The sequence below is a fragment of the Glycine max genome, chromosome 20 (genome assembly GCF_000004515.6).
Source record: "Glycine max cultivar Williams 82 chromosome 20, Glycine_max_v4.0, whole genome shotgun sequence".
NCBI classification, from domain to species: Eukaryota; Viridiplantae; Streptophyta; class Magnoliopsida; order Fabales; family Fabaceae; genus Glycine; species Glycine max.
The window spans coordinates 45,900,254-45,927,440 of NC_038256.2; the positions used below are offsets into that span (position 1 = coordinate 45,900,254).

The following is a 27,187-nucleotide window of genomic DNA, read 5'->3' on the forward strand; positions in this document are numbered from 1 at the left end:
AAGATAACTTATCAATTAATTTTATTAAATATAGTCTATATAGGTATATAACACCTTTTTCCCTTTTGGTAGGATATATAGACTAATTAATATAAATTATACTAAAAGTTACATCATTAATAGCTTTATATAAAATGTAAATTTTATTAAATCAAATCCCGCTGCAAACACTCCTATTAAATACAATTAGATTTAGTGACTTATACCCAAAACCAACCCTTGTAATAAGAAATTACATATAAAAAACTAATTTAACTTTTTTTTATAGTTATACATTGTTGATATAAAATAATTCATATAATAACAGAATATATATTGTCTGCATCATTTGCATGTGCTGCTAACATTATTCTCTTATAACTTATAATGTATTATAACTGAAAATATAAAAATAAATAATTATTTTCATAAACTTGTATATAATTAACAGTATATTTTAATTTTGATTATACTCATTTTATTCTAAAATTATTTTATATTATAATGTATTCATCTTATAGTAGTTTAACCTCGCTCCCAAATAGTATTATTACATAGTCAATTTTAAATAAAACACACACACACATATAATTGAAGAACAATGTAAAAATAAATAAATTATATTGACACAGCAGATTTGTCATCAATTCTTAATTAGAATAATATTTCTTACTTTTATGCTTTTTCTTTTCTCTTCTTTCTTCTATCTTTTGTCTAAAATGATTAATTTACCGCATGCATGATTTTTTATCTGAGGATTGAATATTCCTTCTAAAAATAAGATATCATTCACGAATTGCATGCGTTAAAGACTATGTAAAATATTGTAATGTAATTCCAATGCTATACGAGGAAACAAAATCAGTTGGCAATTTGCATAAGGTTTGATTTTTACTATCATCATTCATGCCGGCCCTAATGAAGCCTATAAATGCAAGCAGCACATCTAATTCAACAGCAAGGCAAAGTGGCAAATTAATCAAGCTTAACAAAAATAACAATGATGGCAAAGCTTATCCTATTGGTGTGTGTACTTGCTTTGGCCTCTGCGCAAAGTGCCATTGTGCAGTTTACGTATCATTTATACCAACCTGAGCAGCATAACTATTGCGCCACTTGGGATGGAGAAGCAAATATGGTTGGACAGCCTTCTGTGGACCTGTTGGGCCTCAAGGCCCACCTTCTTGTGGCAGGTGCTTGAGGGTATATATGCATGCACTACTCCCTCATTCCCTGTTAAACAAATTAAGTGTTAGCTTTGGATAGGCAGTATGGTCACCGCACCTTACTTATTTTTCCATTTCCAACTATTCATTATGATTTTTGGGACTATAATCGATTTTGCTTGGTATCCAAACATGCACTAAGCAAGCTCCTTAATAGTACTGCATTGTAGATGCATATATACAGTCTACTGCTTATTGACCCCACAAAAATGCTACTACATTTAACATGTGTTACATACATATCCTAAATTTTCTTTCTTTCTTTCTTTACTTTTGCTTTTGTTTGATTAAGAAAGGATAATAATTTGTTGATGGGGGTAATTGTAGGTGACAAACACTCGAACAGGAGATCAGCAAAGAGAGAATTGTGGATCAATGCAAAAATGGGGCGTTGGACTTGGACGTTGGTGTGTTCCAAAGACTCGACTCGGACGGAAGTGGAAATGCTCAAGGCCATCTTATAGTCCACTATGAGTTTGTGGACTGTGGTGACTAAACATGTCTTTGTTAATTGAGCTCAAATTGCAACGACTAGCTAGCAAGTCCAGGAAAATTGGTTCCCGTGGGTTGCTTATTTTTAGTAGATTTAGCAAAAGTACGATCATAATAAAGTTATTTTAGGTAGTTACCAATTGCCTGAAATTGTAAGGAAGAATGTTGTCGTTTGTTGTTTTATTTCATTTCATTTTTCATAATAAAAGTCTAAAGTGGATTTCTCTAAAGTGTTTCCTTTTATTTCCCTTTTCGAGCTTGAAATCAAAGTTGCCATTTATCGGATGCATATATAAAGTGTATATTTGGTTAAGATTAACGAGTTCGTTGGTTTTGATACCGTGGCACGATAAATTTTATGAAGGCCAACCAAGAGTAGCTTTTATATTGTAGGACTTCATGTTTTAGAATCAACCCTTGTGGGGTTTGCTTATATGCTTTGTAATTTGTTTTGGGTGTTTCTGCCTCCTCAATACCAAGATAAGAGAGTAGCTTTTATAAAGATTCTAATATATGAGTTTAATAAAAAAAAATTCAGAAAACATATAATATTATTTGATTGATTTAGCATGTAAATTTTAACATTTTTCTTTTAAGGAATATATCTACAATCATGAAGTCAATACGTAACCAAATCTTCAAAATCTTGGGCATGCTCCAGCCCTATCATTTGCAGAAGTTTGCTATCATGCTATGGTGTATATGGCGAAGAAGGAATGAAAAACTGTGGGATGACTTGGACACTGCACCAAATATATCAGTTTCATTGTCATTGCAATTCCTCTATGAATGGCTACAAGAAAGCTGCGCCATCAACAGCAGCTCAAGTCAATTCTACTACCCCATGGAACAAGCCTCAAACACGGTTTCCTCAAGTTCAATGTGGACGCAGCAAGTTTTGAGGACCAGCAACACTTCGGTATTGGCATTTACATCAGAGACAACCAAGCCCAATTCGTAAAAGCAAAAACAATTTTCCTGCCAGGTTTGCCTGAACCTAGCGAGAGAAGCTGAAGCCCTAGGTCTTTTTCATGCTATATCGTGGGCTCAAGATATGAATCACCCTCAAGTAATCTTTGAATCTGACTGCAAATCCCTTGTTGATGGCATCTATTCTTCCCAAAAGGGCTCGTCTGAATTCCATCTAATCCTTGCTAGGTGTAATGCTTTTTTAAATTTAGTCTCAAAGGTGAGTTTTATAATCATAAGAGACAAACGAATGAAGTAGTTCATTCTCTTGTTAAGACTTCTAGGTTTTATACTTGCATCCAATTTGGTGATATTTCAAATTGTATTAATCCTCTTGATGACAAGAAATAAATTTATTTGTCTAAAAAAAATACGTAACCTTAAACAATGCTGTTGGTGAAATATACAACTTTTGTGATTGATGCGACATTGGGAATATTTTTTTTTTACATTATGTACACTAAGAAAAATCAGGGTAAATTGGATATGCAATGTTTTTTAATTCTCATACGGTACCGAATTTCAATTTTTAGTCACAGTTATATATTTGTTAATAAATCTCTCTTTAAATTCAAATTCGTGTGCTAATGCGTATTAACCAGTGATTCTTCAGAAAAAAAACAGTGATAGGATAATTTATACCAACAATTATTATATATAACCAGTATTTTAGTACAAGATACATATTTATTTTTATATAATTAAAAATTATAATAGATTAATATTTATTTTATATAATTTTAAATTATAATAAGAAACATTTTTAATATATTAATTATATTTAAAATTTATAATGAATAATTAAAATTGTAATATAATTTCTTAACCATTAACAATTTCTTTTAAAAATAAGGGGTGGTTAAGAAGATCACAATCCGAGAGGAACTTTTTACCTAGTTGTGTGGGTCGTTTGAGAAATATGGAAAATATATGATTGGAGGAGTTAGAAAGATAGGAGCCCCTCCGTGTGTATTTTAATCTTCACTTCAGATAATCATGCTCCTAGTCTTTAGTCTTCACTTCACCCAATCCAACACAGATAAAATTGTGTTGAGGCCATGAAGATGGGATAATAATATTTGTCATTTGGACTTGCTGTGGAGCTGGGCTTGTTTCATTGGATATACCCAACTAGCATTTCTTTTGTCTTATAAATATAGACATGCCAATGATGGATGATAACTCTGACCTATGTTGTTGCGGTATGATTGTGATCTGATCATTCAAGATGCTTTCTTTGTTTTGTTGTAATCACTTGCCACAAACAATTTCAAGTAAAGAATATATATTATCATATTAGAAACAGACAACTGAGGAATTTGGCCCTTTTCCTTTTGTTTTTCTTTTTTATTAGTCCCCCCATTCAGCCATTCTGCTCTCCAATACAACGTAATGATAATTAAGGTCACGTTCTGTGCAAGGTTTAATCAGATAAAACAAGATTAAATTGATAGGTTTATGAGTGAAATAACAAGTAGTTGTTTCACATATTCTTATTTCCAAGTTGTTAGCGGGCAAAGGAGCAAATGTCCATTTGGCATATATATATATATATGGTCATAATTATACATATAGATAGATAGATTGCATGTGATTAGTTACATTAGCTGCATGCACCATGAATGGTGACAGCATTAATTGATTGCAGAAATACTTATCAGCCACATCTTGCACATTGCGTGTGTATCTTTTAATACCAAACAATCTTCTTACAATTACTCAGTGGTGTTGAGAACCAAAGAACACACAGATGCAAGGAAAGGCTAAATTATTATTCATCTCATACATTTTAATAATTAAAGTAAAAGAGAAGATGGTTTCAAATAAAACAAATTGCTCTCCAAATGGCAGATAATAAAGCCAGAAGTAAACCAAATGTGCGTCAAGTAACCTCCCTGACCTGAATGTATAATGGGACAGGTCTAATAGTAATCGATATATATTATTAAAATAAAAATTTAATCAATTCTAATTTCTGTTATTAAATTATTTGATATTATCATTTTGATTATATATACCAAATTTTATATACTTAATTTAGACATTTGCTTATGTATTATTTAGTAACAGCCCGATATTTATATCTCAAATAACATATTGTTCATTAAAATAAAATAGTGTAACGAAGTATTAATTAGTTTTTTTATTAACAAAATTTTATAAATTTAATCTACTTTATAAAAAAATTAATTTAATGATTAAATTGGTTAATTTTATACTGTACCAAACTTATAAGGTAATGTAGTGCAACAAGTTAACATTTGGCGTCAATTAATTTTGTTCCATATATAATTATATATAAATCTAATGGAATAAAAGGGTGAATTTTGTTTTTTTTCCTCTCATAAATGAACTTAGCCTAATAAGCAGTAGCATTACGTGTTTTGTAATAAACTTCTGCCATATCTACGTTTTTTTTATGAAGTACTAATTAATACGATAAAAATAAATAAATTAGTTAATTTTTATTGTACTTTGGATTGCTTTGATTTAGATTGTATATGATTTTGATCTCCTAAATCTTTCCAGTTAAGTTTAGCTAAGCTCCTTTGCTTTTAAAATTGGACGATTTAGTGTTACCAATATATTTTTCTCAATAAAATTCACAAATTATCTTTTTACTGAAAATTTTCACAAAATAAATGGATTAAATTATTTTAAATATTAATATACTTAAAACTTACCAACTAAAATATGAAATTTCACAAAAAAAAAAAAATCTTCAAATTCTACTCTCAAATCTTAAAAATCCTTCAGGTTTTATCAAATTTCTAGTTTCATAAGTTTTAAAATTAATTCATATTCCAAATTTATGATAAACCGTAAAATATTAAATAGAAAATAAAAATTCAAGTGTTTTAAGCAGAGAAAATATTTGATAAAACCAAATTTATTTAATTTTCAAAATAGAGATATTTAAACTGTTAAAATTTTTCTGACCAAATTTATTTAATTTTCAAAATAGAGATATTTAAACTGTTAAAATTTTTCTGAAAGATGAAAATCAAAATAATTGAAATTAAAGAAACCAAAAATATAATTAAGTCAATAAATAAATAAATCCGTTGAGTACCTAATTAGTGAAAGGCTAATTAGCGTCTTAGCGTCTAATAACAAGTTAACAACGACCACATAAATAACTACTATTCTACGTGATTTATTAGTTAGATGATGGATAGATAGGATCTAGTCTTCATAAAAAAAGTCAACTTCTCTGTTAGAAATTCTTAAACCATTTTTATCAATATTTTGTACTCAAAACATATCAACCCATCTAACACTTGTGTTTGTATCCATTAAGTAATAAGTAAGGTTACACCGTTACGCAGTATTAGCCACAAACATCTCAACACAGCTCAGTTACTTACGTCCAATTTTATAAGAACTCCATATGAACAATCCACAACTAAAAAAAAAGTTAAAACTGATAATGAATCAAAATAATGCTAATAAGTCGTCTTTTATTTTTTTAATGGAACACACCCCCTCAGCGATCAATTAAAATTCTCACGAAAAAAATGAGTTTACCTCGGCCAAAACAACAACATAGAAAAGAAAAAAAATAGGAAGTTGGTGGCATAAGGTTGAAGAATAGTGATAATAAACAGTAAATTAGAAGAGACACAAGAGAGAGAGTTGAAGTCAAATGTGAGAATACACGCGCAAACACACGCACGGCACAAAAGAAGTAAGCGTTGGTTTGTTAGTAGTGTATGTATGGCGTGTGTATTGTTTGCTTCTTCTCTTTCTCCAACTCTTCATGCTCTCTTCTTTTTTTTTGTCTTGGTCTAATACACAACAACACCCAAACCCAACAAGAACAACATTGAACGGTGCCGGCTTCATCTTTACGTAATTATTGCGGCAACAATCGAATCCCATCTTGCGATTTCGCCTCCTCAAACCCCGCGAGTTGAATTCCCTCCCCAGATCCATATCGCTTCCACGTCGAATCGGTGTGGTGTGTTTTATTCATTAGACAAGATTGGAATGCAAGTTTAATTGATTAATACTAATAATCAATTATCGTAGCGAGATGGTGTCGTCGAGCCAGGTGGTGAAAGTAAAGAGAGATACGCTACGACCATGCATGACATGCCCTCTCTGCCACAAGTTCTTCAAAGATGCCACCACCATCTCTCTCTGCCTTCACACCTGTTCGTCTCTCTCTCTCTGCTCTTTCGATTTCGATGCTGCTTCTGATTTTTTTTCTTTCTTTCTCTCTTTTAGATTTTGACGTTGCTCTTGTTTACCTACCCCCGCTAATTGCAATGCATTGTTCTTTGTTTGCCCCCCCCCCCCCCCCCCCCCCCCGGTCTCTTGCTTATCGTTGTTCTTCTCTTTAATTTATATTCAATTGCCTGGATTTTCTTGATTTGGGTTTTCAATGCGGTTCCTTAATTGTTTCTGATTGGTGATTTCAATGATCCGGTTTCCTATCATTGCTATTGCGTGAAGAGAAGGTTAAAAAATTGTTTTGTTACTGTGGTAGAGCAATAAGATTGACATGATACCTGAGCTTACATGTTTTACTTTTCTGTGGGGTTTCTGTGATTTGACGGGTAAGGAATGAAATCATCTTAATTTGTGTCTTGAGCTGGTTTACTGTTATGAAGTTCTTTTTGAGGATGCAATGGACTTTCATAATATGTTTGTTTTGTAATTCGAGCAGCGTGCGATATTTATAACATTCCTGAATCACGCACTTGCACCTTATTGCTTGCACATGTTTTTGAGATCATTTGTTGACACTTTCAAGGATCTTCTGTGCAATGCACTGAACTGTGAACCTTACACCAGTTTGCAGGAAGTGCATATATGAGAAACTCTCGGATGAGGAGATGGATTGCTGTCCTGTGTGCCATATTGACTTAGGCTGCCTTCCGGTGGAGAAACTCAGGTCGGCTGCTGTCTTTGGTTGCCAACATAATATTGCAATTTGTGCGACTTATAACTTCTTTGAATTAGACTGAACAAACATGCCACTGCAATTTCTGGTTGGAGATAAATTAATATTTGTACTTTGTTTACTCTGTTTTGTCTTCTCCTTCCTTCTCTTGTTAGTATTTGTTGCTTGCTTGTATGAGAGAACATGCTGTTAAATGTTTATGAATGCTCATGATCAATCTCTACCTTTTTTCTTTCTTGTTATAAAACATATTTATCTAGTATGAGCGCATGAAAGTTGTGGCCTTAAATCAGTGTTAAATGGCGGCGCTATGGCCACCATGGTGGAATGTTAGGAAATTATTTTGCCAACCACCATAGTCAATTTGTGAAGGGAGGCCCGCTACAGTGGCACCATAGGCCGCAATTGTGTGTTTATATGGCTGAGTTTTGGTCTTCCACTGTGTTCCGTCATCTGTCATCGATAACATTGCCTTAAATATCTTTCCCAATGTATTGCCGAAACACTTCGCCAAACTCATTCTATTTCTTTCAGTAAGATTTCTACTTTTGTTTTCCCTACTTTCAGAAATGTTATCACAAAGTATTATTTGTCTCATCTGTCTTATTTTGTGTCACAGATAATTGTTTAACTGTTGACCTTTCAGAATGCAGATACAAAGTTTTGTTTAGTACAAATAGTATCTATTATATTTTATAGGGCATCTTCTTTCTAAAGTCTAAAGACTGCCAATAGCTTAGCATTTTCATGAAATTGTGTCTTACATGTGAATTTCATCTGCAGCTTGTGATTTTTGGTGAACATTAATATTTTTATATAATGGATCTTCATTATGAAAACCACAATCAGAGTGATGTCGTTCCCATATTCAAGCATGTTAGATTTGAATGAGTTATTCTTAGAGGTTGCATGCATAAGTTATTTTGTCGATTTTTAAAAACCAGCAGTGTCGTAAATCTGTAGGAAGATCTTTGCAAAAATAATCAAGGGTTCCTATTAATTATATGCAGGCCGGACCATAATTTGCATGATATAAGGGCAAAAATATTCCCTTTTAAAAGAAAAAAGATCAAAGCCCAAGAAGTTTTGTCTTCAATATCATTGCCTGCAAAAAGGAAGGAAAGATCACTTTCATCATTGGTAGTCAGTGCTCCCAAAGTTTCAATGCAGCCTGGCTTTACAGGAAAGAGAACAAAAAACAGTACAAGAAAGGCTGCTGCTTTACGTGGATGCAGTTTTCTTCTCGACGAATCAATAAAGAAGGAACAAACAAATGGTGATGATAATATGGTAAGCTCAATTTTACCTGATTCATCAAATATGACTTCTTAAAATGAAAGTCAGGTGTGGGTTATGGGGGCAACAGGACTTGGTGTTACTTTTCTATTTGTGTTTTTGACTTTTGCTGGTTTCTATGTGACATTAATTAAGCCTCTGTTTCATATAATGGCCATGTATAATGCGATAATGGTTATGTATAATCATTGGTTCGCCATATTATAGGATTCTCCCATGCCTGAGCATTCTAAGAAGCATAAGCCCCATGAAGATACAGAGAACAGTGTGCAACATACAGAAGGGAAGGTTGATCTTTGGACACCACTGAACTGTCTTGTTGAAGCTGCCAACAGAACAAAGTCCTCCAGGTCAAATTCACAAGCAACTCCTCTTGCCAAATTAGAGTCCCCAACTACTCCTCATGGTGGACAGGATGCATCTGAAACTACAACCAAAACAGACCTACCTGCTTCTGCCCAGAGTGAATTAAACATTCCAAAATCCAAAAATAAGGATACTGGACTTAAACCAATATTTGGAGATGACAAGGATGCAAACAGCTTGCCTTCAGGACCAGTGAAGCGAAGAAGATTGCGTCCTGCTGGTCAGAAAAGGGTTGCAGCATCTGAGATGTCTGCCTCATCCCCAGCCCCACTCGATGCAACAGGGGGCAAGTGCAACAGAAAAAACAGTCCTATTTGGTTTTCATTAGTTGCTTCAGAGGACCAGTAAGTTTTTTATATATACAACAACCGTACTAATTATAAAATGTTGAGCTTCTGCAGTCATTAAAGAAATTGATGTTATTATTCAGGAAAGGAGATTTTCCCTTGCCACAGATCTCAGCATGTTACTTACGAATAAAGTAATTCTTGTGACTCTCATTGCCATTCTGTTTATCTAATTTTATTTTATTATTCTAAGTTTTTTTTTATTTTTCTGTTATGTGACTATGACTTTGGTCTGTGAATTGAATAGAATATAACTTTTCTCATTTTGGTGTCAAAATCAAGCTAACAAACAATAATAAGATAAGAAAAAAAAGTGTTACTGACAGATGTTCAAATAAACACTTCCATGCTGCATTCTAAGAAAGTATGTTCACCATGTTTTTCAGGAAGCAAATAGTGAAATTTAGTCTTCCATATTTTGTAACTTGGTTTTGGACTGACTAATTTCTTTAGAACAACCATAGATTCAAAAATCAGCAGATTAGATCATTGTCTTACAGCCTGTTTGGTTCTGTGTCCCATAGGCTACAGCACACACAAGAGACTCAGAAACCAATGCTAATTTATGTAGCTTCTCCCTTTAAGTGGGAATTAAACATGAGTCTTTTGTGACGTGAAGCCAAACAGGCTATAAGTCATATGTTGATTTGATTTTGCTGTGTTATTCTAGATGGCAGATGCACGGATTGGTGGTTATTGTCTGAATCACAGTTTTATTAAAGGGAAACTTAGCTTCTATATTAACTCATTTGAAATCTGTTGATTTTTCTGGCTTCTTTCATTCTATTGTTGCTTTACTTGCTTGTCCTCTTTCTTTTCTCTTTTAATTTTCTTCAATATATTCCCTTATAAGAATTTATAGGTGATAATTGTAATTCTTTGTTTCTTACCTCATCACAGGGATGGTACTGTGCCTGTCTCATTTATTCAAAAGTACCTTATGAAGAAACTTAATCTTGCCAGTGAAGCAGAGGTGAGTAAATTGTAATTACTACCTTCTAAGAAATAAGAATGGTTGGCACTTTCTCTCTCCTGCTTTATGTTTTCTTGTTTTCTCTTACTTTGGTTTAAGGGTGTAAATTGTAGTAAGAATTTGTTGTCCTGAATCATTTTGCTGTATAAGGTGTGTCTAGTGTGTCTTTATTGTTGTTAATTAGTGATAACTGAGATATCGCTCCAGGAAGTCAAGCAACATATTGCAAGCCTTGTGGACATTGTCTGGGGGCTGAGGCTATCTTGAGAAATTAGTACAACTTTGTATGCTTCTACATAATATATTACAAATGCACAACTACGAACAACTGGGTAGAAGAGAAATAGAGTCTCCACTGGCATGATCCCATGCACCCACATGATTAGCTATGTAATGAAAATGAAAATATTGGAAACAAAATTCTCGTGTTGAAGTTTTAACAAGTCACCAAGTAGGCACTCGGTGCTGAAATAACATTGAAGGTACTGAAATAATGACTCTTGGTCCTTTCACCTTGGGTCCAGGTTTTACCAGGTGAAAACAATACCTGAATTTCCCATATATTGGTCTGAAATTTTGTCATCTCCAATGCAACCCTTTTCCTAAAGTCCCACGAATCTATGTGAACTTTTCTATTTTGACAACACATTTTCTTTCCAAATCAAAAATAATAATTCAAGTTATTGGCTGGTGCATTCCTGGTGCTATAGATTGATACTGTTTTGTAATCTGCGCAGGTGGAAATAATGTGCGGAGGTCAGCCAGTGCTCCCATCTTTACAACTGCATAATTTAGTAGATCTATGGTTCCGGACAGCATCAACCTCAAAAAAGATACCAGCATCAGTGGGTTCCTCAGCCAAAGATTTTGTCATGGTTTTATCATATTGTCGAAAGGCCTTGCCTCCTTGACAAAGTTTCCTATTCTATCTATATATCATTTTCCCTCCGCTACTTTACATACATACACAATCAACTGTTTTGATAGCATTCTCACCGATATTACTGCTTAGAGATTTGTTCATTTAGTAGCATGCGAGGAATCTATGATTTTGTTTTGCTCATGACTGAATATGTGCAGCCAGCAATTTTCAGTTTTCTTCTGCTTCATTTGCTGCTGTTCTTTGGATCATGATTACTATTTCCTTTTGATCCAATGATGCCTTTCCCCTTAGTAAGAATCAAAATGAGTGGTTATAAATCAGGAAGTACTCTACCAAAATTTCTCTAATCCAAGATGCAATCATTTTTATATGAAATAGTTAATATTATTTATTTTAATTTTAATACAACCAAATCTTATGAGGTTATTTGAAATGAGAATTGTGATGTTTCTGATCATAATGTATATTTTAATGAAAAAAGAATTGAAGTTCCGTGATTTTCTACCCAAGTAACATTGTTTTTAATGGAAAGGGTATAACTATTAATGATTATAAAAAATTAAATAAGTGAAATAAAAATATACCATCGCAAACGATACATCATACATTTATGTTACTATATCATTATAAAATCGAATCATGATGTAAAATTTTAATAATGTATAACTTTTAAATAATATATTAAATTTAAATTATTTTCTTTTCTGCATTTAGTTAATGCAGGGCCTTAAAGGCCCAGATTCTCTTCCAGATTTTTAAATTTTATTTTTTAAGTGATTGATTCTAAATAAATTATTAAATATTGTGCTTAATTAAATTGGAAAAGGCATCATTAAAGTGTTATGAAAATTAAAGAATTCTTCACTTTAAAAAGGATTGGTGTTGGCTGACTACTTAGTACATATGAAAAAAAAAATTACGCTTTCTTTTATAACTTTCTAACAAATAATCACTTTACATTTTTACTTGTTGAATACCATTTAAAGTAATTTAAAAAAAAAATCATGTTCCAAACAAAGCGATCACTTTGCCCTGGTGCTTGTAAATAAGGCTAGAAAATATGTAAAGTGAAAGAACAAAAGTTTATCTCTGATTAATTTAATTTTAAAAAATTCACAATTTAATCTACTTTAAATTAATAATAAATAAAAATTTGTTTTAATTTTTTAAAATTAAATAAAAATAAAAAATAATATTTTTACTGTTTCTTTTCTTTTATGAATATTTTAAAAAAACGTTTTAGTATACCTCTTCTTTCTTTTTCTTTTTTTTTTAAGCACTTCTTCGTTTTTAAATCCACGAAATCCTATAAACGCAAAGGGCTATTAGTCAACCTCGTAGTGGTACTGGTACTGTTGTCGGATCGAAAACCCTAAATTGAATTCGAATCAACAACATGCAGCAGGTAACAAAAAAACCCTAATAAATCTTGAGATCACACTTTGTTATTTCGACGGATTCATGTGAAAGCTGATCTCTTTTTATTTATTTTTTGGGGATCCGAAAAGGGAGGAGGCTCGGAGACGGAAGTGACATGGGAGGACCAGCAGAACATCAACAAATTCGGAAGGTTGAATAATCGCTTTCACGAGCTTGAGGATGAGATCAAAATCGCTAAGGTAATCTATTCAACTCTTTATTTCCACTTCAGTTTCTGCACCTATCATTCTCATCCTTGTGTTGTGTTTAGTGTATTATGCGCAGAACATCAAAGGTTATGTTATGCACAAATTCTGTTCACTTCTTGTTTAGTTATATTACTCCAAAGTCACTGTATGCTTAAGATTAAGAACTTAAGACCTTAGGTGTGAGTTGTATCAGGAATTAATCATATCATTAGCCAAAAAAGAAAAAAAATTATCTTGCCTACAATCTTTAGCAGTGGACTAAAAAGAACTTTTATGCAATATGTGAAGTTAAGAAAAAGATTGAGTCCCATTTCATCACCAAATTAGAGGGAAAATGGAGGGAGGAAAAATAGACGACGATTACATGATTATAATTATATCCTCCAAAATTAATTATGTGGACTAACTAATTCTAACTTTGCTTGAGTCTTTTCTTTAAACGCACACATAAGGTTTAGAGTTTTCTTAATTAATCTGTTCTGCTCTCTGGTTCTGTGTTTGGTTTAATGAGATTTAGTTGTTGAAGTGTCTGCTCTGCAATTTCTGTCGTGGTTTTAATTTCACTGCTATTCAGGCATTTTGCTATGGCAAACCCATTGTAGGCTTTTTTTTTCATAGTATGATGCAAATACGGCAAGGTTCTAATTTTCAATCTTTACAGGAAACAAACGATAATTTGGAGGATGCAAGCAACGAGTTGATTCTCACAGATGAAGAGGTCATTCGGTTTCAAATAGGAGAGGTTTTTGCTCATGTGCCAAAGGACGAAGTTGAGAACAGGATAGAACAGATAAAAGAGGTGACAAGCCAAAAATTAGAAAAACTTGAAGAGGAGAAAGAATCTGTGCTTGCTCAGATGGCTGAACTCAAGAAAATTTTGTATGCGAAGTTCAATGACTCGATCAATCTTGAGGAGGATTAGTAACTTCTTGTTGATAGATTTCTAGTTGTTGTTTTCTTGTTAATATGACCTAAGGACCTTTGGCATTTTTGAGTCACTGCCTATTTTCTTTCAATTTTAGAATGTATGTTATCTTGCTTGAACCTCTTTCACTCCTTGGCCTCTGTTTCTGCTTTCTTTGGCTTCTTGTGTGAATTTCATTTTCCCTTTATTGTGTCCTGAAAGGGGGGAAATTGCCTTTCTGGTTTGAGAATATCAAGATGTTTGACTTCTATTAAAGTGCACAATGGATGAAAACAGATATTTTGCTGCCCAAGTGATAACTAACTAATACTAACTATCAAGAGAAAACAGCATACCATAGTAGAGCGTGTTCTATCTAAACAACATAGCATAGTAGAGCGTGTTGGGTGTATACTTTTTTGTTTAAACTATAATAGTTATATAGTTTAATATATATGTTTTGGGTACAGATAATAGTTTTATATATTTTTTAGTTGTTTGTTCATATAGCAATTTTCTTTATTAGAAAATCTTTACAATTACCTTAGAAACTTAATAAAAGAAGAATGATTATCTCGTGGGTAAAATCTACTCTATTGAGTATTAACATAAAATGCATCATACATTTTATCTCACAATTCTTTCATGTCATTTCGCAATGACCCCCGATCGTGTTCCTCAAGCACTGCATCAACTTGTCACCATTTTTTAATTTTTTTTTATCCGTACGTTATAGATTTATCATTGAAAGGAATCCTCCACAATTGAGAAAGTTTACAGCAAGTGCAAATAGACAATACGAAAGCATGAAATATAGGTTCAAGTTGTGCATTTTTCAAACAGATTTCTATCGTGAATAATCACCATCTACAATGCCATGGAGGTGTACAACAAGCATTCATCATAAACTAGGAAACTGTTAAAATGGACAGCCCAATATCTACTACAGTGGGACTGTCAACAAATTGAAATTCATTTATCAACAGATTTTTTTCTTCCATTTGAACTAATTTCAATAATCCTTTTAGTTATTTTGATAGGTGCAATTGTCCGGTTCACCAATGAGAAATTTTTAGAACTAATAATATTAAACCAAAACCAAAATTCAATTTTTTTTTGGTTAGATTTTATCACATTTATTTTTTACATCATGCAGTGATGCGTGTTATCCGAGATTGTAAGCAATAAGCATACACTTTAGAGTTGGCATTCTAATATTTCACAGTAGCATAAAAATCAATAATCACATCTGAAGATCACCAAAAATGAAAATAAAAAGTGAAGACAGAAATGATATTCCCACACCACCGTTCATGATTGCGTTGATCTTCTTTCCTCACATAAACATGAATAAACCCAGAGGTAGCAAAGCTGATTTCCAATTCTAGGGAGAACATGTGATACTCATCATTGCATCCACACATACTAATCCGCATATAATAATCATCCACCAACCTTTTACTACGCTTCATTATAATATTCCGATGGCTTTCTTACCAAAATCCTCCTTTTCCCCCATACTGTGCTCCTTACCTCATTCCCGTCAACATTCAACGAATCAACAATGATGAGCAAGGCTTTTCGCTTTCTCTTACTTTTAGCTTAAAGAAGCAAGAGAATACCCCAGAATTTATTTTACAGAAAATTGACGTATAAATAGCTATGCAATCAACAGAGGGCAAACCAACTTAAGCCATATGCAATGAGAAAACGAACATTTACAAAACCACAAGTGTAAAATACAATCAGCATTTCGCAATGAATTCAATTGAAGGTCGAGCAAATGATCAAAATTACCAAGGGCAACACAGCAGCCAACAAAAACAGAACCATCAGTGAGATACATTAACAACGATAAAAAATGAGGATGAGCAGCAAGAGACTCAAACTTATCAAATAGAAACTAAACAAGGAACTGAAAAACAAGATGAACAAGCAAAATAACTCCATTGTGAGTCACTACTTTAACCAATCCAGTTCCTCAGAAAATTCCCGTATCTCTCTGACAGAAATTGACATAACACACCTAATTCCAAATTCCAATTCAATGTTGATCAATGCCTCACCACAGACACAGTTACAACACTGTTTCAATAAGTGACTGGTCTCCGAAACAAAGGACCCATCTTCGAAATTTGAACTCTGCCTTCTCAATTAAGAATTTAAACTTGTCAAATTAAGGGGGGGAAGTCAAGAACTCGATGGTGGTTGCGGAAGCGAATATAATATAATCAAATGGGGGTATAATTTGTTCTGATAGGCTGAGTCCCCACAACGGAAAGCAACGAACTTTCCTCGTCAAGAAACAAATCCTCGGTAACCCTAAACGCAGCGTGCAAGCCAACGAGAACCACCGAGACGATTAACGAGAGCAGGACGTTGAGGCCGACGTGAGTGGAGACGAGCGAAACGACAGTGAGCAATCCCAAAACGCAGAGCACGGTTCTGTCGTCGAGGGTTTGGTTGAAAACGACGAGGGGGACGTCGCGGGAGAAGTAGAAGTAGTACCAGGCGACGAGGACGAGGAGGAAGACGATCATGGAGATAGGGTGCCAGAGGAGGCTGAGGAAGACGATGAGGAGCGTGACGGCGGCGTAGTTGAAGCGGAAGTAGCTCAGGTTTCTTCGGACTCGGATCATGGCGTCGTCGTAGGAGTAGGGGCGGGAGAGGGCTGATAGGTCTAGAAACTCGCGCCATGGACGGGGAGTCACCGAGGAGGTGGCGGCGGTGGATGGAGTAATTCCGGTGGGAGTGGGAGTGGGAGTGGCGCCGGCGAGGGTGCCGTAGCCGGCGGTGGGAATGTGGGACATTTGGGAGTGTTGGTTAGATCTGGAATTTGGGCATGAATGGGATGTGATGCGATTTGATTGAGAATTTGAGAATGAAAAAGGAAGAAAGGTGTTGGCCTGATGGGCGGGTTTCCTCTCTCTCTCTTTAGGGCTGTTTAATTTGCTTTGCCCCCCATTTCACTCTTTTCATTACTTCAAAGTATGTTAGAACACTAATATCGTAGATTTCTAATTGCACCTACGAAAACATTTATTGTTTAACGAGTTGCTTAATTTAAGATGTTATTGTTTAATTATTTTATCATCAAGGTTCATTTATATATTATGTAAGATGGTTTAAAATTAAGCTCAATTCATGATTATAAAAATATTTTCTTTCTATTTTAAGAATAAGCTATTTAAGTGTGTGAGTCATTTAAAGGTGTGTCATTTAAAATTTGTTCAAAATCATGTCATCAGATAAAATGTGTATGAGTTGATCTAACTTCATTTTTAAAATACTATAGATTAGCACATGTGAGCATGACAATTGAGATATTTCTTTTATTGATAGAAATCAAATTCAAAAACTAAATAGTTTATAATAACTTACTCCTGTCCATCAAACTCAGTTAGCCTTTTATTGGTGCACAATTGGGATAGTAACTTGGAGGAAGATATTAATATTAATATCACTTATAATAATAAAATGTTTCAACTTTTTAGTAATCTATTTTTTTTTAAGGGATAGTGGTAATTCATCACTTAAGAAACAGTGTATGTGGTTTGAAGTAATTTTGGAATATGTGACATTTTGAGAGTTTTTTTTTTTATAAAGTGAAGACAAAATCACTGTATTAAATAATTGAGATAATAAACATAATTTTATATTATAATTTTGATGTTTTTAATTATAAAGAAATGATATTTGATGATAGTAAGAAAAAATATGCATTTTAAATAAAAAGGGGGTGAGAGAGGATTTCTATTCAAATAGTGAAGATAAAAATAGAAAAAATAATAAATTAAACTCAAACACTACATAAGATAAAAATGCTACTGTAAGCTAGTAAAATAAACTTTATCTAAAATTCTATTTTAGTCAAATGAATTTTTAAATTAGTTAAGTCAAAAACTACCTTATTGTATGAATTTGATTCAAACTATAAAATCGAGATTGTATGCTTTGAAAATTGACTATTTTGATGCAATTATTTTATGAATTTCATTCATACGAGATGGTTTACTTTGAGAATCGACGGTTTTGATGTAATTATTGTATGAATTTTTATACAAATTCATACTAGAAAATTGGGATGGTATGCTTTAGAGAAATGCCAGTTTTTATGCAATTATTGTATGAATTTTTATCCCTCAAGAGTTACACACACCACCAGAGCAACCAACTAACAAAATACACCACATAAGTAAGCACCAGACGCCCATGTGCAGCCTATCAACCAAACAGATTAACCCTCCTAGTGCCATAGACAACAGTGTCTGCTGCCAAACAACAACAAAGCCCCCAACAAGAAAATTTGGTATGAGAATTGACGATTTTGATGTAATTATTGGAATCATACAATAAAATCGGGATGGTATGTTTTTAGAATTGATAATTTTGATGCCCATTATAGTATGAATTTTTGTTCAAATTCATACTACAAAATTATCATGGAGTTGGATTACAGCTAAATTCAAAAGAGTATATTTTTCTTTCTATCAGTGGCAGATGCAGTCAATGCTTATGTATGAAAGATGTCGCATGAGTTAGGCTTGATGGAAGGCCAACCACTGACAACCTCTGTTTTTGCCGTGGGTTTTTGATGTTTTGATAATATGTTCATCACAGTAAACATATGTTGACTTGTATGTGGGGTTTTAGTACTCTGTTCTGTTGGGTTAGCTTTGTTTGTTAGGTTGCCTTTTACAAGGCTTTCTGTTTGATGTTGTCCTCTCTGTTTGTCTGTTGGGGGTTACCATATGTTTCTGTCTCATTTTCATTTTATTAATAAAACTTATCTTTGCCTTAAAAAAATTAATCAAATTCATACTACAAAATCTGAATGGTATTATCACTTTGATAATGGATGGATTTGATGCTATTATTGTATGAATTTTAGCTAAATTCATACTAGAAAATTGGGATGGTAAGCTTTGAGAATTGACTTGACGATTTTGATATAATTATTGTATGATTTTTTATTCAATTTGATACTATAAAAATTGTATGATATACTTTGAGAATTGACAGTTTTGATGTAATTATTGTATGAATTTGATTCATACTATAAAACCGGAATGGTATGCTTAGAGAATTGACCAAAATGTGCAATTATTCTTTGGCAAACTGGTTTCTGTTTCAGCTGTATGCATTTGGGTGCACTTCCTAGTGTTGTTGAATGTTGATGGATAACTACAATGTGGGAGAGCATTTAATTTGGAGTCATATTCGATGGTATTACATTATAGCTACTTGCATGGTTAGTCTTGTAGCATGTATGAATGTAGTTATGTGGGACTTGCTGTTATGGGGTGAATGTATGTCTATTTTATATATCAGATGTTTATATCAGCAGGACTGGAGGCTATCAGATGTGTGAGCAAAGTTTCGGGGAAGGCTACTGTTATTGCTGCAATAGGTGTCAGGTATACAAAGAAATATGCCGATGGGGGATATACAATCTCTGGTATGCTGGTGTGCAAGATCTTATGCCCAAATATGTTTTTGCAGTGGGGGACATTCATAAGGCCTTTCACGAGTTTTTATTGGAAGGTTAGGGTGCTAAGAATTGTCATTTGTGTAAGTATGAATGTCTTAGTGATAGTATAAAGTCAAGTGGTCTTATGCAGACAGAACTTTTTTGGCACTGATAATGTTAGGTGGCGATGCATGTGAGGAGTAATTGAACAGTTTTAGCAAATAGTGGATATGGGGAGATAGTATGATCATATGTGAAGCAATTAAGTTGGGACTGCTTGCTGTATTATGTGGAAGTTTTGCTCAAGGTAGAACTTTATGTATTTGCAGAGCAGTTTTTAAACTAACTTCTGTTAAATCTGCCTACATCTACTATTAATGAAGTTTATTTTGCCTTTAAAGAAAATATTGAGACCAAGGTTAGCAATACTAAAAATCCTTTGGCTGGAAAGTGACTCCATTTTGGTAGTGCAGGCTTTTTCTAATCATACTTTGGTCCCTTGGTCTATTAGAAACAGATGGTTAAACTGTATAGAGTTAACGAAAAATATGCTTTTTGTAGTAGGTCACATCTATTGAGAGGGAAATATTTGTGCAGACAAACTAGTCCGTTTTGCTTCTTCTCTAAATGATTTTTGCTGGTTGAATTCTGCTCCTATTTTCATTGCAGTGGAATTGAATAGGTTTGCCTAACTATAGATTCTCTTGATTTCCCTCCCATGGGTTTGGTTCATGCCCCCCATGGTCTTCTGTTTTTTCTTCATCTTTTGGAATGAATTTCTTGGTTAGTGGCTGGGGTCTGTAGTGTTTGGGGTGCCAACCTAGTAGGGATTGCAAGCTCTAGGGTAAAGTTAGCTAAACTTGGTTTATTAAAAAAAAAATACTATAAAATAGGAATGCTATGTCAATCCATATAGGTGGTAAAAAACTTACCTCCGAATTGCCGTTTATCACTGCAACTCCCATCACAATGACGACAAAGACAATGCAGGTAACAAACCAGTGACAATGCAGCCAACAAATCACCAGGAGCCAAGGGAAGGAGAAACTCAGCGAAGTAAGAAGAAGAAGTAAAAAAGGACAATGTTGGAATTAATGAAAAATTGAATGTTATATGTGAGAATTACTGGGTGCAGGAAGAAAATCTCCAACCACACTTACACTAGGCAGGTAAGCCCATTCAATATCAAATTTGTTAGCATAAGAGGATCACACCTGAAGGGAAGGGCTATTCAAGACATGGATTCTAATCTGAAGGTCCTGAGCAACATTGGCCAACCAATCAGCAACCATATATGTCACCTTCTTTTGAAATATAGTCATATTACAAACTGACCCATCAGTTTTACATCTCCACTACCCTATTTTATTTATATATGGATTAAATTAAAAGTGTACGTTAAAACTCAATTTTAAAAAAACTATTTTTTCGAGGATTAAGTTGAAAATAAGTGTTAAAATTTAATTTAATATAGTGGTTCACCATACAAAGTCAACATTTTAATTATGATATGTTATTCAGATGGGTAAATGTTGTGGATTCAATTCCTTTGAAGTGATCACTACATTTCAAAAAAAAAAAAAAGTTCCTTTGAAGTGACTAACACATTATAGAATAAATAATGAGAAAATCAATAGTTTATATTTCATTTCTAATTGTCTATGCATAGCAAAACGGCTTGGGATGTCAATAGTTATTTTTTCACCAAATTAATTACTTTACACATTTATATTTACTCTAGTGAAACCAAATCAAAGTGTCCATATATAAAATGCAAAAGAGTGGATTGAAACGATTTTACGTAGAGATTGTCTTTAAAAAAATTTAATGTAACAACTTAATCGAAAATAAATGTGAACAGAAATCAAGAGTTTAACTCGACATCTAGTTATAATAGTGAGCCAACTCTGAATATTTCAGTTTCAACTACCAATTCATTTTCCTTACCAAGAATACATTTTCCTTTTTACCATCAATTCTAAAGAATCCCAAAAAAACAAAAATAAGGATAATGAGATAGGGTTGGGGAAAGAGAGAATCAGAGGGAACAATTACATTTTGCATGTTTATCTTTTACAATCAAGTCACGACAAGTCAAAGGATGTCCTAAGCTAAAGATGGGTAGAACTCATCTACTCAATATATATACTCATGATTGGTGTGACGTCTCTTGAATATATCTTGACAATACATGTTAAGGAAAGGCCATATCTCCTAACCACCCGACCCGAATGCTATTGTATTTTACCTGGCCTGTGACCCAAAAATTACTATAAGACGAATATACCCTGCGCGAGACAGCTTGAGATTAAAACAACTCGAAGAGAAAAAAGGTGAAGAAAAATGGGGTGATTGGCTATTGTATAAACCATAAGGTCCTCTAATTAAGCAACTTCCAACCATATTGAATTTGTTAGTTTCAACGAAAACCCCCTCAGAAGGAATAATCCGAGACCACCCCTTTTTTTTCTTATTTTCTTAATTATTTTATTTTTTCTAGCTTTTCCCCTCCCCTCTCTGTACAAAACAAACTACCTCCCTCACTTTTTTCTCTCTCAAGAAGACTGCATCACAGAACAAGCAACGGCTTGAGCCCAATGCCTTAACTTGGTCTTCACATGTTCAGGGTCATCCCCTACATCACACACACACACACAAACCCCATCAACACAAACACATTAACCAAATTAGTGACAAAAAAATATAGATACTTATAATGTACTTTTGCTACGTTGTTCTCCAATCAATCAGAATTGAAATTTCATTTTAATAATTTTATTTTTTTTTGTGTTAGACGATTCAATAACCTATGTTAACTTTTAATGCAAACCTTTATTAGGCGGATTTTACATGGACATGAAACACTAATTTTAAGATTGTGGTGACGAAAAACAACATAACAAACCTGGGCTACATATTTTCCAGGAATCAGAATCGCTTCTAGGGCTTCCAAACGACGAAGAACGGCATCCGAGGGAAGAGGCACGGCTCTGAGGGGTGGAGACAGGACTAGGTGACAACCTGCGGTTAACAGCGAAATAAAGGTCAAGTGCGGGCAAGGTGTTACAGAGTCTCTGACCATCTTCCTCGTTGAATCCGAACCCAAGTTCTATACAGCCTTTAAGCTCATGCAGGTCCTCATCCGTGAGATCATCGCACACGGTCGAACTCCTCCTCCGCTCTTGCATGCGCCTTCTCTCCCATGCAATGTCCCGAGGCTTCTCGCACATCGACAACTGCTTCGACAGCCTCTTTTTGTTTTTCCACAACGGCGGCACCAGCAGCATGTGCTGAAGCTCCTCCTCCGACTCGCCCGGCGAAGAAGAAGAAGAAGAGGAGGAAAAATAACAAGTAGGAGTAGAAGAAGATGAAGACAAGGTGTCATGATGCTTTTGATGCTTTTCCTCGCTCATAGCTATAAAAGGTATGTCGATGAATATTTGAAATGATGGGTAGGTGACGGCGGAGGCAGAGCAAGGGGTACCCACCTTGCGTTGCCTCGCCGTGAAGGAATGATGGGTTAGGGTGGATAATTAATGAATTGGAGGGAACGTGGGATAAGGAAAAGAGAGGGGATAGTGTGTTCTAATAGTGGGGGGGTTTGAATTGTGGCTTTGAGATTCCACCGTCCATTTGTAACTGTAAGCAGCGACATTGTAGGAGGAAGGTGTGCAATATTTAGTAGGGTATGCTGTGTGTTGTTGTGCTTCATTATTGAAGGGTGCAGCTACATTCGGGTGAAATATTTGGGATATACTACTATAGGTTAACAATAATTAAAATGTTTTTATTATAAAATTAAGAATTATGAACCTAAAATCAATTTTTCAACCGTAAATGAAACACACACTAAATTAATTGAGGTTCCATTTGAAACTGATTCAGTTGCCTGTGACGTGTCATTGCCGGGTATCGTTTTCAAACTGTATAGTTTAGTGTTGTTATTATCACTAAAGCACAAGCTGTCACTAACTACGTCTACATGCATGCATGATGATGCAACAGAAATTGCATGCACGTAGGGAAATATACCCGTCGTAAATAAAGGAAGGAAACATAACCAATTTGGTGCATGGAATCATTGTAGCTAGGCTTTAGCTAGTGTTTAGATTTTTAGAATTGGATTTTTCTTTTTTTAGATCAAAAGGAGTCCACAAGGGCAGACCTTGAACATGTCAAATTCTATGGAATTGGACCCTACTATTTTCAAATTCCATGTTCGGCATGGCATGCAAAATTAGAAATCGAATTTAAAAAAAAAACAGAAAATACCATTTGATTCTCTGTTCATGCATTCAGATCGAATTGTTAGTTCTATACATTAAAGATTAAGCTTAAAGTCTATCTTCAATTTTTTTTTATTTGTTTGAAAATAAGTTCAAATGATTTACCTAAAGATGTAATTAATTACTTTTTTACTCTATCACTACCAAGTACCATACATAGTTTATGTCGTCCGAGAAAAGTCAATTATTATAATATGAAAAATTCATTCTCTAATGTTTTCTAATACAAATAATTTTAAAAATATTTATGATGAAAAAAATAAGTGTGGATTGCCAAATATATAGTCTGTCCCTTCGCGTCTAATAGGAATTTTTATATTTTTCTTGGTTTCACCTACATGTCTTTGTTAGCATATAGTTATTCTATGGCTTTCCCTCTTGGTAATTAAATATGCTAAATATGTGGCAACCATTTTCTTTCTTTCCAAGACTCTGGAATTTGTATTTGTTGTTTGGGTTTTACTTATACCCTCTTTATTGATTAATCAATGTCACAATATTATATCATAAATTATGTTTATAGAGAATTTTTACTGTTTAAAATCTTCTTATTTGTTTCGTAAAAGATCTACTTTTATCTTCCTCTACCTCAAACAATTGAACTAGCAATGGGTTCTGGAGACCATGTGTGTGTTGAAACTCAAGCCATTAAGCACGGGCTCAGTTGTAGTTGGAATCTGGGTGCCTAGAAGATAATTTGCGAATCAGATAATAACGACTTGGTGGTGCTATTGTTGGAATGGAAGGAGGATGTAGTCTCTTTGCATGTCCATAAGGAATCAATCAGTTGTAGTCTCATAGGGAGTTGTTATTTTCACTCTCTCCTTTTACTAATACACTTCCCTTTATAATTTTTTCCCCTAAAATATCCTAAAATTTACACTCCCCTTTTGTAATTGACCACTTCAATTTTTGCATTCCCCTTTACTCCTCCCCGCCTTTGTGCTCCAGTCAATTGCACACAACCTTTGTGCTCCAACCACAGAGTTTACATTCTCATTTCTATTTTCCCCAATGGTATTATTGATTCAGCTTGTAATGTAGGCTTCAATTAGCGGCGATAGCCTTTTTGTTGTGTTTCGATAAGATTTTAAGGATTTTATTTATTCCTTGCTTTTGCATTTCAATTTCTTATCATAAATGGCGTTTAATTTACGATGTAATGCATTTCATTTCATAGTAATTTTTTAGGCTTCTGAAATGCAGAGGGCTAAGGATAACAAATCTGCACTTGTTGATGAGGATAACGGCTCCACTTTTTTCGCTGAAGTGGAATATTTGATGAATTACGTATTTTTGTTTTTTGAAATTTTTAGGGTATTTCAAGGCGGCAGGAAAGAACCTCCACTCTGCGGTCAGAGGTTGTGCTTGTTGGCTGGAGGTGGTGGAGGTTGGTGCGGCGGCGGAGGAGTGCAAATTCTAGGATATTTTTGGAAAAAAAATTATAGTGTATTAGTGATAAAGGGGACAGTAAATAGCAACTCCCCTTTTATTTACTTTTGTAAATCTTTTCCACACATATCTAATAGTTAGGCAACTGCTTACAACATCCAGCATTTTTGTTAGGACACCCAATGGTTTTTAAAAATATCAAAAATGCCCTTGGTTATAAATAAGAGGTTTGATTTTCATCTTTGTAGCGTTTTTTCTTTTTTTGAAAAATCTTACACCTTTAGTGTGTTGTTTGTCTCCGGTGATGTATTCAAGAGGATATGGTGAAGTGAGATGGTTATTCATCATCGGAGGAGAAGAGATACGTAGTTAGAAACATACAAATTATCAATTCATATGACTCATAGGAATTTATGTTTATAATTTTTAAAAACAATTTAATTCCGCATGGCCATACAGTGTCTAATAATTAAATTTTAATCTTAAATTTTGATTTCAATATTTTTTATAACTACCAAATTTAATATATTTTTAAATTTGATTTCAATCATTATCTTAAACTAACAATCTTATTATATCTTAAATTTTGGTTTCTATATATTTTTTAACTATCAAGTTTAATATATTTTTAAATTTGATTTCAATCATTATCTTACACTAACAATCTTATCATATTTTAAATTTTGATTTCAATATTTTTTATAACTACCAAATTTAATATATTTTTAAATTTGGTTTCAATCATTATCTTAAACTAACAATCTTATCATATTTTAAATTTTGGTTTTCATTTTTTTATAACTATCAAATTTAATATATTTTTAAATTTGGTTTCAATCATTATCTTAAACTAACAATCTTATCATATTTTAAATTTTGGTTTTCATTTTTTTTATAACTATCAAATTTAATATATTTTTAAATTTGATTTCAATTATTATCTTAAACTAACAATCTTATCATATTTTAAATTTTGCTTTCAATATTTTTTATAACTACCAAATTTAATATATTTTTAAATCTAATTTCAATCATTATCTTAAACTAACAATCTTATCATATTTTAAATTTTAGTTTCAATATTTTTTATAACTACCAAATTTAATATATTTTTAAATTTGATTTCAATCATTACCTTAAACTAACAATCTTATCATATTTTAAATTTTAAATTTTGATTCTAATATTTATTTATAACTACCCATTTTAATATATTTTTAAATTTAATTTCAATCGTTATCTTAAACTAACAATTTTATCATATTTTAAATTTTGGTTTCAATATTTTTTATAACTAACATATCTATTGTACAATTAAAAATTATGTTTCAATATTTTTTATAACATATTTTAATTATTTAAAATTTTCATTTAAATATTTTTTGTAACTAACAAATTTAAATTATTTTTAATTATGATTTTAATATTTTTCATAAGTAACAAATTCAATATCTTTTAAATATTTATTTTGATTCTTTTTTAAAGTTACTCAAGTATAATATAACAATATTGAAAATTAATCGTTTCACCAATTTAATCTTAACTTTAGCAATCTAATCTTAATTTTAGAAATTTAATCTAATATAATCTTAGTTTTAGTAATATAATCTAATCTTAGTAATAACTAATATATTTTTTTATAAATAAAATCAATATTTAACATATAAATAAATAAAAAATTATAAAATTTCACTAACATTACGAAACAATTTAAATAATAATTGACAAATATATATTTACAATGTAAACAAAAATAAAAAACAAATTTAGAAGGAAAAAAATTGAAAAAAAAAATTATTCAACAAAAAAAGAACCATGCGGATCAGCAATTCGTATAGGTTATACGGATTGTCGATCTGAATGACCATACGGATTGTTGATTTGTATTGTTCATACAAATTATCAATCCGTATGAACCATACGGATTGACAATCCATATGAGATTTTTTCAGAAAAAATGCCATATTTATTTGCTTCAAACAACAACATCAAATCAATATCAACAACATCCAGCACCCACAAAGGAAGAAGAAGAAGCACCAACAGAGTGAAATGACACATGGAAGA

General features: G+C 32.9%; 4 protein-coding genes and 1 pseudogene across 5 annotated transcripts; 3 read left to right on the top strand and 2 right to left on the bottom strand.

Annotated features, from left to right (window-relative positions):
• The first annotated feature begins 970 nt into the window (after positions 1–970).
• Positions 971–1,701, top strand: LOC100815211 (wound-induced protein-like; annotated as a pseudogene).
• Positions 1,702–6,197: 4,496 nt separating this feature from the next.
• LOC124174248 (uncharacterized) lies at positions 6,198–11,617 on the top strand. 2 transcript variants are annotated; one of them, NM_001401259.1, is made up of 8 exons: positions 6,317–6,627; positions 6,699–6,823; positions 7,467–7,566; positions 8,586–8,865; positions 9,079–9,581; positions 9,668–9,718; positions 10,485–10,557; positions 11,295–11,617. In NM_001401259.1, exons 2-8 carry the CDS (start codon positions 6,703–6,705, stop codon positions 11,466–11,468), a joined length of 1,302 nt encoding a protein of 433 aa, NP_001388188.1. In that variant the 5' UTR covers positions 6,317–6,627; positions 6,699–6,702; the 3' UTR covers positions 11,469–11,617. The 2 variants fall into 2 exon arrangements, with proteins under 2 accessions (NP_001388189.1, NP_001388188.1); NM_001401260.1 differs by having other exon boundaries at positions 6,198–6,823.
• A 1,142-nt stretch (positions 11,618–12,759) lies between these two features.
• On the top strand, positions 12,760–14,106 carry LOC100499849 (uncharacterized). The gene is made up of 3 exons (NM_001249945.1): positions 12,760–12,845; positions 12,949–13,059; positions 13,730–14,106. The coding sequence occupies exons 1-3, from the start codon at positions 12,837–12,839 to the stop codon at positions 13,988–13,990; spliced, it is 381 nt and encodes a 126-aa protein (NP_001236874.1). The 5' UTR covers positions 12,760–12,836; the 3' UTR covers positions 13,991–14,106.
• A 1,601-nt stretch (positions 14,107–15,707) lies between these two features.
• On the bottom strand, positions 15,708–17,125 carry LOC100809527 (PRA1 family protein E). The gene has a single exon (XM_003556425.5). The coding sequence runs from the start codon at positions 16,780–16,782 to the stop codon at positions 16,204–16,206; it is 579 nt and encodes a 192-aa protein (XP_003556473.1). The 5' UTR covers positions 16,783–17,125; the 3' UTR covers positions 15,708–16,203.
• Positions 17,126–21,939: 4,814 nt separating this feature from the next.
• Positions 21,940–23,001, bottom strand: LOC100305652 (uncharacterized). The gene is given in 2 exon segments (NM_001251640.2): positions 21,940–22,077; positions 22,348–23,001. Coding segments are annotated over 2 exon segments (588 nt in total). The 5' UTR covers positions 22,856–23,001; the 3' UTR covers positions 21,940–21,997.
• Positions 23,002–27,187: the final 4,186 nt, after the last annotated feature.